This window comes from Hippocampus comes, unplaced genomic scaffold (assembly GCF_001891065.2).
Source record: "Hippocampus comes isolate QL1 unplaced genomic scaffold, H_comes_QL1_v1.1 scaffold164, whole genome shotgun sequence".
Classification (NCBI taxonomy): domain Eukaryota; kingdom Metazoa; phylum Chordata; class Actinopteri; order Syngnathiformes; family Syngnathidae; genus Hippocampus; species Hippocampus comes.
The window spans coordinates 22,089-40,455 of NW_017805005.1; the positions used below are offsets into that span (position 1 = coordinate 22,089).

At 45.3% G+C, this 18,367-nt stretch overlaps 1 protein-coding gene across 1 annotated transcript in view; it reads right to left on the reverse strand.

Annotated features, from left to right (window-relative positions):
- LOC109509614 (coiled-coil domain-containing protein 85C-B-like) overlaps positions 1-18,111 on the reverse strand; it is a 32,381-nt gene extending 14,270 nt beyond the window's left edge. Inside the window, exon 1 of the mRNA XM_019859447.1 lies at positions 16,625-18,111. Within this exon, the coding sequence (XP_019715006.1) occupies positions 16,625-17,369 (745 nt within the window). The 5' untranslated portion in view covers positions 17,370-18,111. The remainder of the gene's footprint in view (positions 1-16,624) is intronic.
- Between the last annotated feature and the right edge of the window lie 256 nt (positions 18,112-18,367).

Here is an 18,367-nt window from a genome sequence, read left to right on the forward strand (position 1 = left end):
TTAAGAGTTATTCCGATAACTAGAGCATGAAGAACATGCTAACAAGTTAACCAAACCATCAGTGTCACTCCAAATCAGGAAATCCAATGAAATAGTCACCCTCCGCGTCACTTTCAAACAACACCGCCAACTCCGGAGGTAGAAGATGCGGCGCTTCCTCTTCTACGTTAATTACATCAGACTCATTGTCGACTTATCAACACGGGCCTAGAGCGCCCTCTTGCGGCTTCATGTGAAGATAAGATGTGAAATGATATGCAGTTAATAATGTTTTCATAATTTCACACAATTCGCTCCAGAGTATAAATCGCACCCACGGCCAAACTATGAAAAAAACTGACTTATAGTTTGGAAAATACGGTAATTTTGTGTGTTGACGTGACAGTTGTTACAAGATTGATTATCACTCTAACATGGATGCTAATTTCATTAGCCTGTCGCTGGTGTTGCAAGATTTGTGAATGCTCTAGTTTGGTTGACCGTCTTTGTGTTTAAAACATACGATGTTTCATTGTTTTGTGGGTCAGTTTTAAACTAGGGTTCACTGTTTCGCTAACGGCCCCAAAACAATCCAGAGCGGAGAGTGACATATCACAGGATGTTCGCGAACGAAACAAAACAGGCCTCATCAAGCAGCCTGGAGGCCACGGTGACATTTGGAGACATTTTAGGAAAATTTAGGGCAGCGCCTTTGATCTGATGACAGGATTGGGATAGTTTACGCCCAGCCGAGATTTTCAACGTCGCTCTACGATAACATGGCCGCCGCACTGCGGTGCATTAAAATTCATCAGGATGTCATTGGATATAACTCTAAATAAATATGACACACATCCCATTTTGCACTCATTGTTCAAATATTACGCAAGCAAAATGTCAAACTCAAGGCCCGGGGGCCAGATCTGGCCCGCCACATCATTTGATGTGGTCCGCGAAAGCAAATCAAACATGTCAACTTCGATGACGCTTGCTAAAATCTGAACCAAAATTTCAAATTCTCGTATGTAATTTATAAGAGAGCTAGTGTAAGTTTTCTTGTTACCAAAACCCTCATGGCAGTAACTTAAACTATAGTTGAATAAACCATCATTCTTGACTTCTTTATACGGTTTCGCAGTCATATCGACTCCCCAGGGGAACCGGTAAATATAATGTGGCCCGTGACAAAAACGAGTATGACACCCCTGCTGTAGCATAATGTGTGTGTTGTCTAAACGTTGGGTCCAGGGACTCTTTACAGGGGATAAATTTTCACAACTAACCAGCTTGCAAATTTTTATATATCAAGTTTGACCCCTCCCGCCGGCTTTAAACGCATTCAAATATTTAAACTGACGTTTACAACGAAACTAACACATTCCACACAATTGAATTTAACACCGGAGACGCAAGCGCCGCACACATCCTAGGAGACCACATCTGAAGATTTATTGCTGTACATTTTTGCGGCGCAAAAGTCCCTCAGCTTCATGCTAACATAATGCGACGGTCTGATGGAAATTAGCCTTGATGTTACGGTAATGAGAAACCTTTCAAAAAACTCACCATACAATCTAATCTGAACTCTCTCCTCTAATTAGACATGTCAGACCTCAGACCCGTAGCCATTAGTTTTATTAGCATAGCTGGTACCCGCACACGCACACACACACACACGTACAGTTCATATACACACATCACTAAAGGGGGGGACAAATTCCATTAGCGAGTGGGACTAAAGGTTTACCGCCAGATGGTTAGCCCACCCTGAATCACCGCAATGGAAGACACCAGCAGGACGCTGTCTCTCCTTCACAAACACACATGAACGCACGCAGACACCTCATAAACCCTAATGGAAACTCATCAAGTGCTAATTTCATTACTGCAGACCTGAGTGATACCCCATCACGCGGTCGTCAGATTGTTGGGACGGGGGTGGGGGGGTTCGTTTTACGACTTACACGGTGGGGGCACTTATGTACGGAGGCACTTGGGTTTGCACGCATCCTCCCAACCGAAGAGGTGGGCCCTCGACAATTTGGAGACTTTTCAAGAGCTTTGCACCAACGCGAGCACAATGTTCAAGTTACCCCCCCCCCTCCCACCCCCAGATGAGCAAATGTTACTTTGCCTTGGAAATTCTGCAGGAGGGCGAGACGCCGCAGCTGGATCCTCAAACCGCAGCGTACGCGCGCATTTGTTTTACATGAAACCTCACACATGTGGCAAGGATGGCGGAATGTTTTGAGATCTTTGCTGAGCCAAGGGATATATTTTACACGATGAGCGAAGAATAAGGACACAAAAATGTCTCTCAAGGCTGAGACACGACAAGGGCTCAGCGATATCACGCTTCAATAAATTCTCGCATTGTTGAGATACTTTGATTTACAATTGCGCAAAGCCTCACACCGCTCAAATTTCTGTCACTCTGCATAAAAGCCAGACTTATTATCTCTGTGCTGATGGAGAATTTGCAAACATCTGCTTTCACTTTCCTGTTTTTTATGGACGTTAAAATTTTGTATCCAAAATGTATCGACAAAACAATTGACAGATTACTTCATTAAAATCATCGCGGGCCGAAGTTATGGTGCAGTACAAAACCGTTTATTGCCTTCAACGAGGCCTTCAGACGTCAAAAGGCACAATTGGGGTAACACCAAATAAAACTCAGCATGGTGGGATTCAGACACTTGGTGGCCTCCGTTGTCTGCCAGATGCCCTTGGCGAGACGCTGCGTCAGCTTGCATTAGCGGCAAAGGATAGCAAGAACCCGGGGATAGCAGGTGGTCCCACTCGGGACTCAGTGGATTGTACCAATGCGGAACCTGCGACTACTCCTCGGCATTATTCCTACCTGACCTTTGACATGAATTCATGCTTGTTTAGAATAAAGTAGAAGATTAAAGATGGCTAAATGGACCAGTACCGGCTCCAGGCAATACATTATTATTTGTATTTTTTTCATTTAATGCAGGGTTATCAATCCTCTAATCGTCTTACGATAAAAGCTGCAGATTAGCACGGGGGAGGAGGGGGGGGAACATATGCTAGTTTGCCTAGCTTCCCACTGGCTGAGATTCAGGGCGGAGTTTGCGTGTTCTCCCCATCGGGTCGTGCGCACGTTTTGTTTGTTTCTATATTGCTTGTGTGTCATGCAATATGGCTATACTAGCTTACATTGCGTGATGGGGGGGGGGGGACTCTGGACTGGTGACGAGCCAATCAAAAAGGTGCATGTAGACCTGGGGTGTCAAACCCATTTTTGTCACGCGCCAGGTTTTAGTTACCGTGTCCCTTGGAGGGCCATTATGACTGAAACCATATTAAGAAGTCAAGAATATAAATATTCAACTGTTGTTTAAGTTACTGCTTACCGTATTTTCCGCACTAAAATGCGCACTGGATTATGAGGTGCACCTTCAATGAATGGACTATTTTGTAATTTATTTCATATATTGGACGCACCGGATTATAAGACGCAATCTACAATGCATCCACTAGATGGAGCTATGCTCTTTCCGTTCGACTCGAGGAGTTCATGACGACCTCCGAAAAAAGTAAATTAACGATTACTTCAATGAAACTACGAAAATTGAAAACAATGCATCAAAACAGAAAATCAAGCGAGGAAATCTCAAAATAAATTCTATAGCCCCCCTATAGAATTTATTTTGGCATTTCCTTGAGCGTAGCTCCAACAGAACGATCAGATGTCAGTAAAATGTAGGAGACTGCACTGTCTCAGAGTGTTTTATTCCTTTGTTGTGTATTCAAAAATGAGGAACTCACAAAATAAATTCTGTAGGGGGGGCTACAGAATTTATTTTGTGATTTCCTCGCTTGATTTTCTGTTTTGATGCATTATTTTAAATTTTTGTAGTTTCATTGAAGGAATCGTTAATTTACGTTTTTCGGACGCGGTCATGAACGCCTCTTGAGTCGAACGGAAGAAGAGATGGACAAAAACGTACCTGTATTTGTTGAGACTGTGAAAACCATGAATAAAGTGTGCGTTTAAAAAAAACACACACACCACAGCTCTCCTTTTTTTGGAGCTGCAACAAAAATGTATTGAATAAAGCAGCGACACAGTTCACTGAACCAACAGCAAGTGACTTGCCTAACAACGGCTTTTTTTTTTTACAATGCCATAAAACGACAAGGCGTTGTGTTCGCTTTCCTCAAGATTGCCTGTCAACTTGCTTCCGGGATAATTTAAAAGGTTCCGACCAGAACATTGAAAACAAGCGAGGCCTTGCGATAATGACTTGGCTAGGAGTGGCGGCTTATAACTCAACTACACGCTGTAAATCAGTCCGCCGACGAGAAAACGCCGGGGCCTCGGATCAGGCGTGGCGTCTGTTTAAAGAAAAAGAGAAAAAAAAAAAAAAAAAAAAAAAAAAGAATCGGACTGGAATGTGACCCGTTTGTCCTATTGCGCAATCACTGCACGACTCGACACTGTCGGTCCCCGTGAAGTCATTCGTCGGCTTTCTATTTTGGGCTTGACATGACGATCGCTGGTACGACGTGCGTGAGCGCCGCTGCCTGATAAAAAATGCATACGCGCCTCGCAGAGGCAATGATGTTAAAAAAAATACAGGAAAGGCCTGAGATAAAACGCATGGTTCTATTGAAATATTTACTTCTTATGAAAACAGGAAGTGGGGTGCAGAGGGGGAGAGGGGGAGTATGAAGCCTCTGCAGTTTGCTTTTTTTTTTTTTTAGCCTTCTGCAGGTGCACTGCTATTTTCCGAAATTGCTTTTGTGTGTTTTGAGGCATTGAGGACAAAGAAAATCCAAAAACTTAAAACCAAGATGAAACGAAGCTCCGTGCAGGAGACGGGCAACTCGAGCTCAGACGCGCACCTAAAATCTGTGTTTGCTTTTCATTTACCGTTGAAACAGCGAGCGCAGAATCCTCTCGGATGGGTCTTCGTCCCAAAAAAATGAAAAATCAATTTTAATCCTAATAAATGTTAAACTGAGTGCACTTATGTAGTGTTTTATCTCCACCGTATGTTGTCCAAAGCGATTTACCAAGACTTTTTTTGAAAACAGATTAGAATGGTCACACGCTAACGCAACCACAACAACCTATGGAAAGGTCCTCCGTTTCAACTTAAACTTCCAGGATCTGTCGCAGTACCCTGGCCAACGGCATAATAACTCAGGGTGGGGTTTTTTTGTCCGGATTTGGAAAAGTTTTAAATCTATCCGTATTCTGTCGTACCAGCTAGGTAGCGCTAAACTAAACTAACCAACGTTCAGGTTTGCAAACTTTCTTCGTGTTAGGTACAGCGTCAGAGGCCAACAGCGAACTACAGACAAAGATGTTGATACACTGACTTGATCACGGGTGTCCAACTCAAGGCCCGCGGGCCACATCTGGCCCGCTACATCATTTCAAGTGGCCCGCAGGAGTAAATCAGGTCAACTTCTATGATGCTTGCTAAAATCTGGACCAAATTTTAAAATTCTCATATTTCATAAATAAGAAGGATGTTGTATGCATTTTCTTGTCACCAAACCCCTCATTACAATAACTTTAAAAAAACATTTCTATGACACTAGAACATGCGACAATATGCTTTGATTCATTCTCACTCTAATCTGAAAATGCTGATTGGGCATTAATTTTTTTTTTTTTTTCGGGCCAATTCACATCTCAGTTCGAGTCATCAGCGATTTATGCACAGCCCCGCTAACAACGATACTGAATTATGCTAGTACTGTGATTTGTGGATTTAATTTGTTCTGTGATCAAGCTTGGAAGTAAAACAAATGTCAAAGCCACAGAAGTGCCAGAATTCGACCCGCCCCCCCCTGCCCCTGCCACTTCTACATCATTCTGTATGCATTTCTTCTACACTGGTACACGATAGAACGCTGATGCGGGTTTGGCAAAAACCTGTCTCAGTCAGCTTTTCCATTATTTGCCACATCTGTGTTGAATATAACCGAAGCGGGTTGGGGAAGGGGGGGGTGTTGTCCGTCACTGAACTTGGTGGATTTTTTTTTTTTTCTTTGTGATGCAACTCCAGAAGTTTCCAGCCGGCTAGCGTTTAAGTCCACATTTAAACGTTTGTCATCTCTACGGGCCTGGGAGAGCCGCTAAGCGTTAGCACATGGCGGCTTCAAAATCCGTTTAGTACGAGGGTGTCCAAACTCTCCCCGTTGTGGAGGACAGAAATATTAAACAATTACGTTCTTCAATTTTTATTCATTATACGTGCTAAAACAAATACCATCAAGTCACTTTTTTTTTTGTTTTAAACGTCATTATTTAAAAGCTGCTTTTTGTTACTGATGATAATAAGGCAAGTCATTTTCAGGATTTTGGGGCAGTCGGCGGCCCCGTATCCAACTAGAACTTATCCGCCCTAATATGAGGAACAGCCAAGGCACATCTTCACGTTCACAAAATCTTTAAACCAGAGCATTGTGAAGAAAATGTCTTGGCATATCTTAAAAAAAAAAAAAAGCTCATGTTGCCCTGCGAATATTAATAATTGACGCGCACGGCAAAATATTTGCCACTTTCTGTAAATGTCACAAGACAGCAGCAAAGCACCCCCCCCCTCCAATTAGACAAGGCTTTAGCCCAGGGGTGTCAAACTCATTTCTGTCGCGGGCCACTTTGGAGTTACGTTTTCCCTCGGCGGGCCGTTAAGACAGTGAAACCGAATAAATCACATCTTCGCATTACTTGTACATAACCAATTGATGGATGACTAGTTTTGAAATCACTCAAGTCTACTATTTGTTAAATTAGGTTTAAAGTTTCTTTTTTGGTGAAGTTTCTCTTCAACTCTTACCTGGCTGAGAGTTTCGGCTGTCACTTCAGCCTTCATCGGAGCTGTCACTGCTTCCTTGTGACGTGTCTTAAAAACAGCTATTGGTTTTGTTGTTTGTCGTAAACAGGGTAACAAAATTATTGCAAAATCTCAACGACATTGATTACACATGAGAATTTCACATTTCAGTACAGATTTTCGCAAGGATCATGCAAGTTGACACGCATGTTTTCTTTCGCGGGCCACATAAAATGATGTGGCGGGCCAGATCTGGGCCCCGGGCCTTGACTTTGACACCTGTGCTTTGGCCTGTCTAGATTATTCCTCTTACGTCGACACAAGTCCACAAATAGGCAAATTTATGAATCCTGACTGGCAAACCTGCGGCAGTTCATGGTATAAGAGTAAAATAATTTTTGGGAGTCGTGGTAGTAGTTGTCAGGGGTGTCGCAAACAACCTTTCAACATGAAAAAAATTTATTTATTTTGATAGCTTTGTGTTCAATTTTAGCCTAAGTCTCGACAAATGGCCCACGGGCCAGTTTTGGACACCCTCGGTTTCATAATGTTGCCAAATAGACTCTTCACAATATCGCCTGGGAAGACAGGGGCCAATGAAGTGCACCCCATAATACTGAATAGACGGGCACCGTATCCTAGCAACAAGCAAAAAAAAAAAAAGACGGGGTTTGGGAAGGGGGAGGGGGGCTTCTTGCTTTGTAGCGCCTTTGGATCTTCCCATCACCTCTCCGAGGAGACCGGAACCCCCCGCCCCCGACAAGGGCACTTTTATCAATGTGCCCTTTAACGCTGTTCTATCTCCTTAAGGGGTTTAAGTGAGTGCACTCTGGGCAGAGATACCAATCGCACTCTTGAAATCCTTTTAACGTTGAAGCCCTCACACTGGGAAGGGGAGGGAAAAAAAACAAAAAAAACACACACACAAGCTCTATGGCACGTTGAAGAGCGACCACATCCCCGCTTTGATTCCCTTTTGTCGGCGAGCCATGCAAAGACGGCGAGGATCGCACTGTACAATTTAAAAAAAAAAAAAAAAACACCCCTCTTGGCTTGACATTTTGCTCCGTTAATTAATTTCAGATCCAGATCAAATACCGCCAAGGCGTCGCGTACATTTGCCGAGGAGTCATCAAAAGAAACGGGCTGAGATTCGGATCGTGCCAAGCGTTGGCGTGTGGAGTTCATGCGCCAGTCGAATCGAATCGCTTTGAGATAGTCTCCGTTGAAAACATTCATGGACACATTGTCGGGTGTTAAATTTGATCACGATATACAGAGGGGACCTTGTTTCAACCCTGAACTTGTTTTTACAAGCGAAAACAGCTCATTCTTAATATTTTTAGAGTAGTACCAAATGGTAGATTTTGGCAAACTAAACTAAACCCTAATATTTAACTATTATTCCTTCTTTTTTTCAACAGTTTTCACTTTCTTTCGATCCATACTGAGAGCGAATTTAGAGCAAATAAACAGATACTTGCAATGTGTGACGCACGGGGCCAATGATGTTTACTCGGCGCGAGAAAAAAAAAAAAACACACACAGCTGAGCCTCCCGCGCATCCATTCCAAAACTGTTCAAAAACCGAAAAACATGCATGAACGAGGTCATTTTTCTTCAAAGATTTCGCTCATAAACCTGTGGCGTTCGTAAATCGACGATCCACGACACATTTCGTTTTTCGGCTCATTGTTTTAACATTTATAGCCCGAAAGAGTTTTTCATGCACATATTTACCGTAATCGTGACGCCGCAACTCAACTCAACTGTATTTATAGAGCACTTTCAAACAGCCATCGCTGCATACAAAGTGCTGTACATGGAGCAACTAACATATATACAACAATAAAGCAATAAATCACGAACAAAGATGGTAGAAGGCACCAAACAGTAAAGCTAAGATCAAATCAGAGTCATGCTAAGTCAAATGCCAAAGAATACAAGTGAGTTTTGAGGTGAGTTTTAAAGTTTTTTAGTATTTTCCACACTAAAAGGCGCACTGGATTGTGAGGCGCAACTTCAATGAATGGACTATTTTGTAAATTTTTTCATACATTGGACGCACTGGATTATAAGACGCAATCTACAATCCATACACTAGATGGAGCTACGTTCCTTTCGTTCGACTCGAGAGGCGTTCATGACCGCCTCAGAAAAACGTAAATTAACGATTACTTCAATGAAACTACGAAAATTGAAAATCATGCATCAAAACAGAAAATCGCAGAAATCTCAAAATAAATTCTATAGCCCCCCTGCAGAATTTATTTTGGCATTTCCTTGAGCGTAGCTCGAACAGAACGATAAGATGTCAGTAAAATGTAGGAGACTGGACTGTCTCAGAAGTGTTTGTTATTTATTCCTTTGTGTATTCCCAAATAAGGAAATCACATTTATTACATATATATATTGACTTACCATCGCACCGACTTCGCAGGAATGGAACTCTCACAGAACCCGTGGATCCCTGCAAATATTTGTAATTATATTTTCGTGGGTTGCCAAAGCACAGCGTTTCAATTTTCAAGAGCCATCAACTGACCTCACTCGCAATTTCCAGTCCACTTTCCGGCAAACAGAAGGATTCTGGCTTAAAGCGGCCTGAGAGTAAACAGACATGATCTGAACATCTGCCCAACCCACAGCCAACTCGTCAAAGAGGATCGGAGGAAGACCCAGGAACATCTCCAGAGTTGCAGATAATCGCACTGTCATGGCCGGTGGTCAGCTCTGTGGCGTGAATGCGGAAATAAATGCAAACAGCTGAGAAGATCAAACGCTCCTGTGCCAGGCATCGATTGAGCCAACCTCGTCTTTAGCTGCGTTTTCAACTAAGCGCTTTACGATTGTCGCATTGACGTCGGATTCCAAATAACAACTCTGATCGACTTCCGCCCTCCCCCGCGCGTAATCTGGGGCTCGGTTAAGTGGCGAGGTCTTAATACGTTTTGGGGATGGAATTTCATCGGCCGACGGATTGCGGCCAAAACGACTGTCCTGTCCCGAGCTGCCCTACGAGCATGTGGGAAAAGACGACGATCAAGATGCTAACTTTTGGGACAGATCGACTTCTAAAAATAATTTTCCATGTGTCTCATGGGGGTGACCCGGTACAAAAGTCCTCTTTCTTTGGTTCAACCAAAATGCCGAGATTAGCCCAATTTAGGCACGCCACAGAGGCCTCCAAACAAGAGGAAGACTGGAAACAGTCAGGACAATAGGCCTCGCGGCAGATGGTCCATTGCTTGGCTTAATGTAGGGCACGGTGGGGGTAGGAAGACAGGGAGGTCACTGGTAAAACCCCCACCCCGCAGACCCCCACTGCATGGGAAAATACCTCCACTCATATCCCCACAATCAGCTCACATTCAACAAGTGAGCGACACTCAAAGCACCTTATTTTCCGGAGAAATTGCTTCTCATTTGGTATTTTTAAATCGTCTTCTTCCCCACAGCAAAACTGAGACTTATTTCCTTTGCTAACGCAGTTAAGCCAATGCGGCTTCCCACAACCTCTAAGTAAATATGTATACTCATTCAATACTGCACCTATAGAGTACTTGTCCAACAGCAACAATTGTTTCGGGGAAAGAAGTGTCGGGGTATTTTGAACGCGGTCGACGCAGCTTCTTGGAAACATATACAGTACAGTCAAATAGTCGACTAGTCGATCAAACCCCTAATCTATCGTTCGGCCCTTTTATACCTCGAAAGCCGGAAAATTTGCCAGTTTATTGAGGCCAGGTAGCCAACAAGATGCTGGAGTTTATTGAACTTCGAGGATGAGCGTCCTGAGCGATTGTTTCTAAAGGCGCACCTCTCTCTCGCTCTCTTCGCTGGCACGCCCAAAGCAAAACAGAAACAATGTTTCCTTGGCTAACTCAGTCCAGTCTTTGGCACTTGGCCCGAAGGAGGAAATTAGCCTCAGGAGGAGTGCGGCGAGGTTACCTGAAACCGTTCCAGAAACCTTTCTTGTCAACAATTCGATCCAGATGCTTCAGACGAGCCTACAAACGCATCACATCCATCACCGAGTCGCTTGCCGCCGGTTACATCAAGTGCCCGTTCCCATTGTGAAGTTACTTTACCTGAACAACACACACACTTTTCCAACTAGTGCAGCGGTTCCTAGCCGTGGTACTAATCGGAGGGTCCATTTGGGAACCAGGCTGCACAGACACCCGCAACAACAACAAAAAAAGTTGGGGACCACTTAACTAGTAGACAGGTAAGCAAGCTGAAGACATTTGCTGACTCCGAAGTGACAAAGTCCAAGAGCTGACAGGCAGAAAATCCAGACGAATGTCAAATGACTCCCGGATTGCTGATGAGGAATTGCCCTGTCGCCGAGTTGCTGACTTTTAGCAGCTTGGGACCGTCCAAGGTCGCGGGATCTGTTGCATAGACAGAACTGAAGTGCTGATAGTGTACCCCCAGGTGTATTTTTTTCCCCCCTCTTTGCTCTTAATGTCACAGCAGCTGCTTAGCGTTCCCAACCTGATCCCACATGTCAGGTTTGCATCTTAATCAGATTTTTTTTTTTTTTTAGAAATGGGCCACATAAATCAATACGTGCTGGAGGGCAACGGAGCACCTTGCGATAAGAGCAGTCAAGGACAAATACAAGGCAGGCAATACTCAACCATTTGAGTCAACCGGACAAGTCCACGGTCAGGAAATAGTGTATGCATCAATTTTCTATACTGCTTGTTCATTACATTAGCGTAGCAGGTACCTGGAGTCTATCGCAAGTGACCTTGGGCGAGAGTCGGCATATGCCCTGGCGAATAGCGGTTAAGGGTCTCGCCAAGGCAACCAACTGGTTGCTACCATTCGGCCTATTAGGGATTTGTGACCTAATCTCTGGTTACACACAGCCAAAGTCATCTATAAACCCCGCCCCGAAAAGTAGTCAAATGCTGTCAGTGTGAAAACATTCTCCGAAGAGAAAGCTTCGTGAATGCTTCCCGGGAAGTCTTATCTTGGAACATGTCAAAAGAGCGATCTATTGTCCACATAAAAGAAGTGACAAGGCTTTATTTACAGTCACCAACTAATGAGGAGAAAAGTTCCGCATCAGACGACTGGTGAAAATGACCGAACCCCCTCGTGTTTGTTTTTAGCGGTTTCATCAAAACAAAGAGCTGACCTAAGTGAGCCTGGCATCATTCCGTGCGGGTCGACACTCCCACCCCACCAGCCCAACTCCCCCGGCCGAGCCTTACTCCCGCTTCAGTGATTCCGAGGCCAGCCGGGCCTCTCGTCCCCTCGCCCCAATGATCATTGCCGTTGCCCTGGCGACTGAGCGGGCCCTCCAGCCGCCCGCAACAAGGCCACAGGAATTGATTTGAAGCAGAGTGGGAAATTTTTGACGTATCCCGACACACCAGACAAAGCATGCGGGATTGCGGAACGCATTTTCCCGATAGAAGTCCTGGAATAACATCAAACGGCGGAGCCAAATCTCCCGCCGCATTCTGCCGGCTGACGCTGAGTTTTTTTGGGGGGGAATGAGGCGGCTCAGACAGCAGGTTGACGGGAATCCAGACAGATGAATGCAGACTGGGAGGGAAAAGATTGGGGAGAGAGTAATCCCCGCCCTCATGATTCGCAGTTTACAATTCACAAATTCATGGGTTAGGGGTTTTTCCGGGCTTTCAGAAACTAAATGTCCTATCCCATTAAAGCACCGTCTGAAAAGGAACTGGTGGCAAGTAAATACAAGGGAGTGATGGTGCGACATTGTGGCTAAGAGGGTCTCTATTTTATTTATTATATACATACAGTGGTACCTATACTTACGAACGTCTCTTCATACGAAATGTTCAAGTTACGAAACGCCTCAACAGGAAAATATTGCCTCTTGTTACGAAAGAAATTTCAAGATAGCAAAGATAAAAATACAGTATGGCCTGCTATTCGCAGCTCAGAGTTTCCTGAACGCAAAATACTTCTAGCTGCTCTGCCACTGGCTATTCGCGAGCATCATCCTGGCATCTCATTGGCTAAGACGGACCTCTACCGTATGTGTGACGATAGATAGAAAGGTGTTGATGCAGCGTCCATGTCATTCGCCCAGGAGGCGTTCCGATAGTTTTACGTAAATGTGAATCACCCAGAAAAAGTGTTCACCAGTCGGGCGGTCGCTCACTTGGCCGATGTTTGCCTTGGACATTTTTGAAGGGTTGTTAAAAGCCGACAAAAGCAAACGTCCAGGCAAAAAGCACTTTTGAGAGAGAACATGAACTAAAGAGGGCAAAAAACGATGAGGACGCAGTTAAAAGTTAAATGACCATTTTTATTCTTTATTTTTTACATTATGCACAACTCTTATTTATTGTGCAATCATCTAATCGTAACATGTATTTGTTACATATTTTTGATGCCTTTTTATGCTTTAGAAAACATTCATGTCTGAATTTGGAACGGATTAGGGCATTTACATGGAAAACGCGCCTCTACTTAGAACATTTTCTCGATAAATTTCTTCCAGAACCAATTTATTGCTTAAGTAGAGGTACCACTGTATAGGCAAAAATGCAAATAGCGAATATGCACGGAAACGCGACTCAAATCCATTTTTTCCTTTGGTTTTTCCACTTTCCTGTTTCTGTGGAGTCTGCCGCGCCACCAGGATGACACGCCGCCCTCTTTTGTTGGTGCAGGAATGTGGGACATCCTGACGGGCTAGCTTTTCATTGACAGTACACAGCTGAGAGTTTCCCCCGCAGGGCTTTTTGTGTGTGCGCGTGTGAACGAGTGTGTGTGTGTGTACTCTTGTTTTTTTTTTAATCCACATTATCAGCTAGCCACGGTGGGCCGCCGGTTCGACGCAAGCCAGAGAGTCCTCAAGCGAAACCCTATCTGTCCCCCGCGCTCTCGCTTTGTCAACGACAGGTTACGAGACCGGGCGCAGGATATGAGCGACACAAACATCCAATTCCGGCTAGACAACATTTAGACGCACAATGAACTGAAAGCGCATTCACGAGGAAACCAAAGCGATTGTGTCATTAGCCCTTCAGCAACCTGTCGACCTGTTCATAAAGTTTGGAAGCAACATGCTGCTTCCGGCTGGTAGAACATGTGTGACGGGTCTTAGGTCTCCGGTCCCCTTTGTTGTTAAATTGACGGCGAACTCACAGCAGATATGAACAAACGCCGGCAAAATGCTCCGAAGTCTCCCCGACCGCAACGACCCAGAAACATGAAGGACTAATTGGTTACCAGCGCCGCAAAAGCGGCCACGTTGGTGGCCGACCGGGAGAGCTGCTTCTACGGTTTCATTGAGAGCTTTTAGGTCACGTCTCTCCCCGAGGGCGAAGGAGAGAAGCAAAGTGGAAATCAAGGAGGCAGAGAATTCTCCCAAGGGTGGGAGGCACCTCATACGTCACTTGCTGGCTGCTCAGGAAGTCTGTTTGAAAAACGGGCGATTCCCCAGTCACTTGATTAGGGACTCATTTCAACCTGGCTTGTGTATCAGGCGGGTTAACCGTGACTCCACCAAGACGAAAAACTAAGAACAACTACTGTCCGGTCTCGGGTGTTTTGAATGCTCCAAACCAAGTCAAGAACCAGTAGAAACAAGTTCAAACCAGTCAAGAAAAACATTCAGAACAATAATCAATAACAAATTCATCCATTTGAGAGGGTAATTAAGTTGTCAATTGAGACTGGACTAAAACAAAGACACAAAAGCTGTCCAAATCCAAGTCAAGAATCGGGGGGGGGGGGGGGGCTCACTGGCTGTAATTTGAAGTTATAACCGACAAAGTTCTGCTCTTTTTGTCATCTCACAACAGATGCCTGAACCACAGCACGCACGCACGCACGCACACACACACACACACACACACACTGTGCAATAAAAACACACAAGCTGGACGCCTAAAGAAAGGGTTGGGACGGGGTCTCGACAGAAATTCAATTACGTGGACAGCAGCCCCCTTCCCCCCCGACCTCCTCCCTGAAACCTCTTTTGAGACAACCCAGCCCCCCTTTAAGGTTTCCCAGGCAAGAACCCCCCCCCCACACTTCCAATGACTCCACCGACCCAGCAAGCTACAATGAGGCTGGGGTATCTTTCTTTCTCACTGTCCTCTACCAATATAAGTTATGAATTAAAGTTCATAGAGTTCCCCCCGCCCCCATCACCACATCACGGTTCATCGTTTGTATGCGACTTAGCCACTGGGCAGCAATGTATTACAATATATAATATATATATTTGCATCGACATTACGGTAACAACCTTCAAACAACTGCTACTTTAACAAAGGAGAAGCACACAACAACACTCACAGGCATATATTGTAACTGATCTCTGACAATGACTTTTTTTGGGGTGGAGTTTAGTTGTCTTCTAAGTGGCAAAAATAAAAATGAATGAAAAATTTTTAAAAAATCGGCGACATGGCTGGAGATGCAATTACAGCCGATCCAAACAAAGCAATTCACACTTCAAGCGATGTACAGCACTGTGAGCCATACAGCAGCTTAGGGGTGGGGGTGGGGGGGTATATAATACCGATGTTACGTAAAGACAGCTAAACAGCGTTAAAAATATGCGTGTGCATGTGTGTGTGTGCGTGCATGCGTGTCTATGGGGATTAAGGTTTCCCTGGTGCAAGCTTGCATGCTTTTTTTTTTTTTCCTATTTGTTGCTACCTTCACCGACAATTCCCATTTCGGGATGCCGATTTAATCTCCCCAATCAAGATTTGGTGGTGGGGTTAATCAAAGTAGCCTCCCGCCAACCACCACCATAATCCTTTAAAAGCAATTTTGATCAGCATATGGCACTGCCATCGTCGCACACATGCTAGCTACGCATTAACCGGTTGTGGGTGTTTTGTTTTTTAAATCGCAAATCACGGGAGACTATCATAATACGGACCTTGAAGAAACATTTTATGTTCTCGTAATTTAAAATTGGGAATGGGCGAGTATCGAAATCAGGTGTGGGTATTGGGTACTCATGGAGGATCACAATCAAATCAAAACTTAATTATCCCAAAGCATAGGTGTTAATGATTTCTCCTGTTGCTTTTATTGGCGCGACACGTCCCCAATTTGCACTTTCAAAACTCGTGCAACATAAAAACTTATTGCTCATCATATCTGAGACCCCCAAGTTGACTTGCGGACCTCCATGGGGACCCCAGTTGAGACTCACTACTTTAACGCCGCTTCAAGCCTTGCAAACATGAACATTAACAAGTGGGAAGTCATTCCAAAGAGAGGGACCAGTAACGGAAAAGGCTCGATCCCCCTCTGGGCCTCCACGTAATTCTCGGTGCCTCTAATAGTGTCTGGTGCGTAAACCTGAGCCAGCAGGCAGGTGCATAGGGGCGGAGGAGCTCTGAGAGGTAAGGTGGGGCGATGCCATTTAATGATTTGAAAACAATTAATTGGATCTCATGCCAGAAGTTATGTGCTCTCTCTTACCAGCACCAGTCAACTTTTGCATTTTTGTTTAGGTGTCCATTATTTTTTTTCTAAAATATCGTACATAATAATAATAATAATCTATTGTTAAGGACCACCAGGCAACAGCCCCCGGGGACCCCAGTTTGAGAAGGGCTGTTTACTAAATAGACAAAAAAGTTGTGTGTGTTCACGCCTAAAAAAAAAAAAATAACTGGGATATGCTCCAGCGACACGAATAAGTGGTATGGAAAATGGATAGATAACAATTTCATGGACATGTAACGAACAACTAGCAGACCCCAAGCACCTAATTTGAGAACTGCTGATTTAAAAGCACTTTAAGCCTGGCAAACATGTACATGAAAACATTTGTGTATTTATCCACTCACCATTGAGTCCATTGGGGATGCTCCTGTGATGGTGCGGCACCGACATGTCGTCCATGGACCTCCGCATGGGTTGGCCCAACTTGGCGGCCTCCGGGACAGTCTTGTTCACGTGGTTGTGCTGGTGGTTATGGTTGTGATTGTGGTGGTGGTGGTGGTCCGGACTCCCGGCGCTTCCAGCGCTGGAGGTGCTGCTCCCGTCCCCAACGTCCCGGATGATGCCGGTGCCCCCGTTGAGGTTGCTTAGGCTGGACTGACTGTCTATGGAGCTCCTGGAGCCCGGACCGTTCCTCTCCTCATCCAGCATGAGGATGATCTCCTTGAGCTCGGTGTTCTCCCGCAGAACCGTCTCCTGGTTGGCCTCCAGCTCTTTGAGCTTCAGCATGTAGGCGCCAACCTCCTTCCACATGGCGCTTGCAGTGTAGCGACCAAAGCGCTGCCATTCCCGGGACAGCTTCTTGCCCTTCTGCCGGTCATCGTCTAGGAAGCAGCAGAGCTCGCGGAGCTCCTGGTTGTCGTCCTGGAGTTTCTGGTTGACCTCCTTCAGGCTGCGGATCTCGTGGAGGTGCACCTGGAGCCGCCGGTTGATGTCCTTCATCAGGTTGCCGTGCTCGATCATCAGGTTCATCTTCTCGCCATCGACGCGGCGCAGCAAGCGGAGGAGTTCCTCCTTCCCACCGCGAAGGAGTTCGTCGTCGGTCAGCTGGCCCAGGTCGTCGCCCGCCGTCTCAGACTGGTTCTTGGCCATGGCTCGATATGTCTGGAAAATTACTTCGAAGGAGGGGAGAACGCTCAACCAAGCCTCATTTGAGGGATGGTGTTAAAACACATCGTAGAGGTAGCAAAATGTCCAAAGTAACGAAAAAAGACGGGAAGCCGTGAAATCACGCACACATTCCGTCGCTGACACTCATCGAGTGGTTAAGACCTGAGCGGTGTCATCGAGCCCACGCCGGACATCACCCTGAACCAAAGCGAAAGGAAACGCGGAGCGCAACAAGCGAGACACCGGAACGAGAGGTGAAGAGCCAGGTTGGTTTTGCTCGAATATTCCAGCCGTATAGCCGGAAACAAGAGTCCTACTTTGCGTTCGCGCCGTTGAATGCCCTCCTGCCACCGGGCTGGTAAGCCTCTTTAGCGGGATTGAAGCCTCAGAGGAGCGGCTGGAATTAGCGGCGGTGATTGTAGGCCCCCCTCCTTCCTCCGTCCTCGGCCAAACATTGGACTTTGAACGCGGCCAATCAAGACGAGAGGGGAGGGAGGGAGGTTGGACAGGGGGCGGGAGCTGAGGCGCAGGTAGACAAGGAGCGAGGCCGAGTGTCGCGAGATTTGAAGTACATCACGGTCACAACGTTGCCTTCTTTTTGAGCGTCTTGTTCCGTGGCTGTGAGACGTCAACACGTCAGCCATGTTGGATGTGGTGGGTAAACATTAAAACAACGTGCGCAAATTGATTTTTTTGAATCGACAACCAACGAAATGCACAAAGTTAATGGCTCAAATTCACTTGTACACAGCCACGCAAATCATTTGTGATTTATTGGGGGGGGGGGGGCAGGTAGAAAATAAAGTTTCGTGATCTCGCGAGATTTTATTCTCTTACAGTGCTTTCAGAGCAATTAATCCGGTGGTTCTTGGTGTCTCTTTAACGGTATCCACAAGACTGGATAAAACGAATATGTAACTTTCAAACAATTTCGCCACATATTAAAAGACACTTGAAACATGAATTACAAGCAAACATTT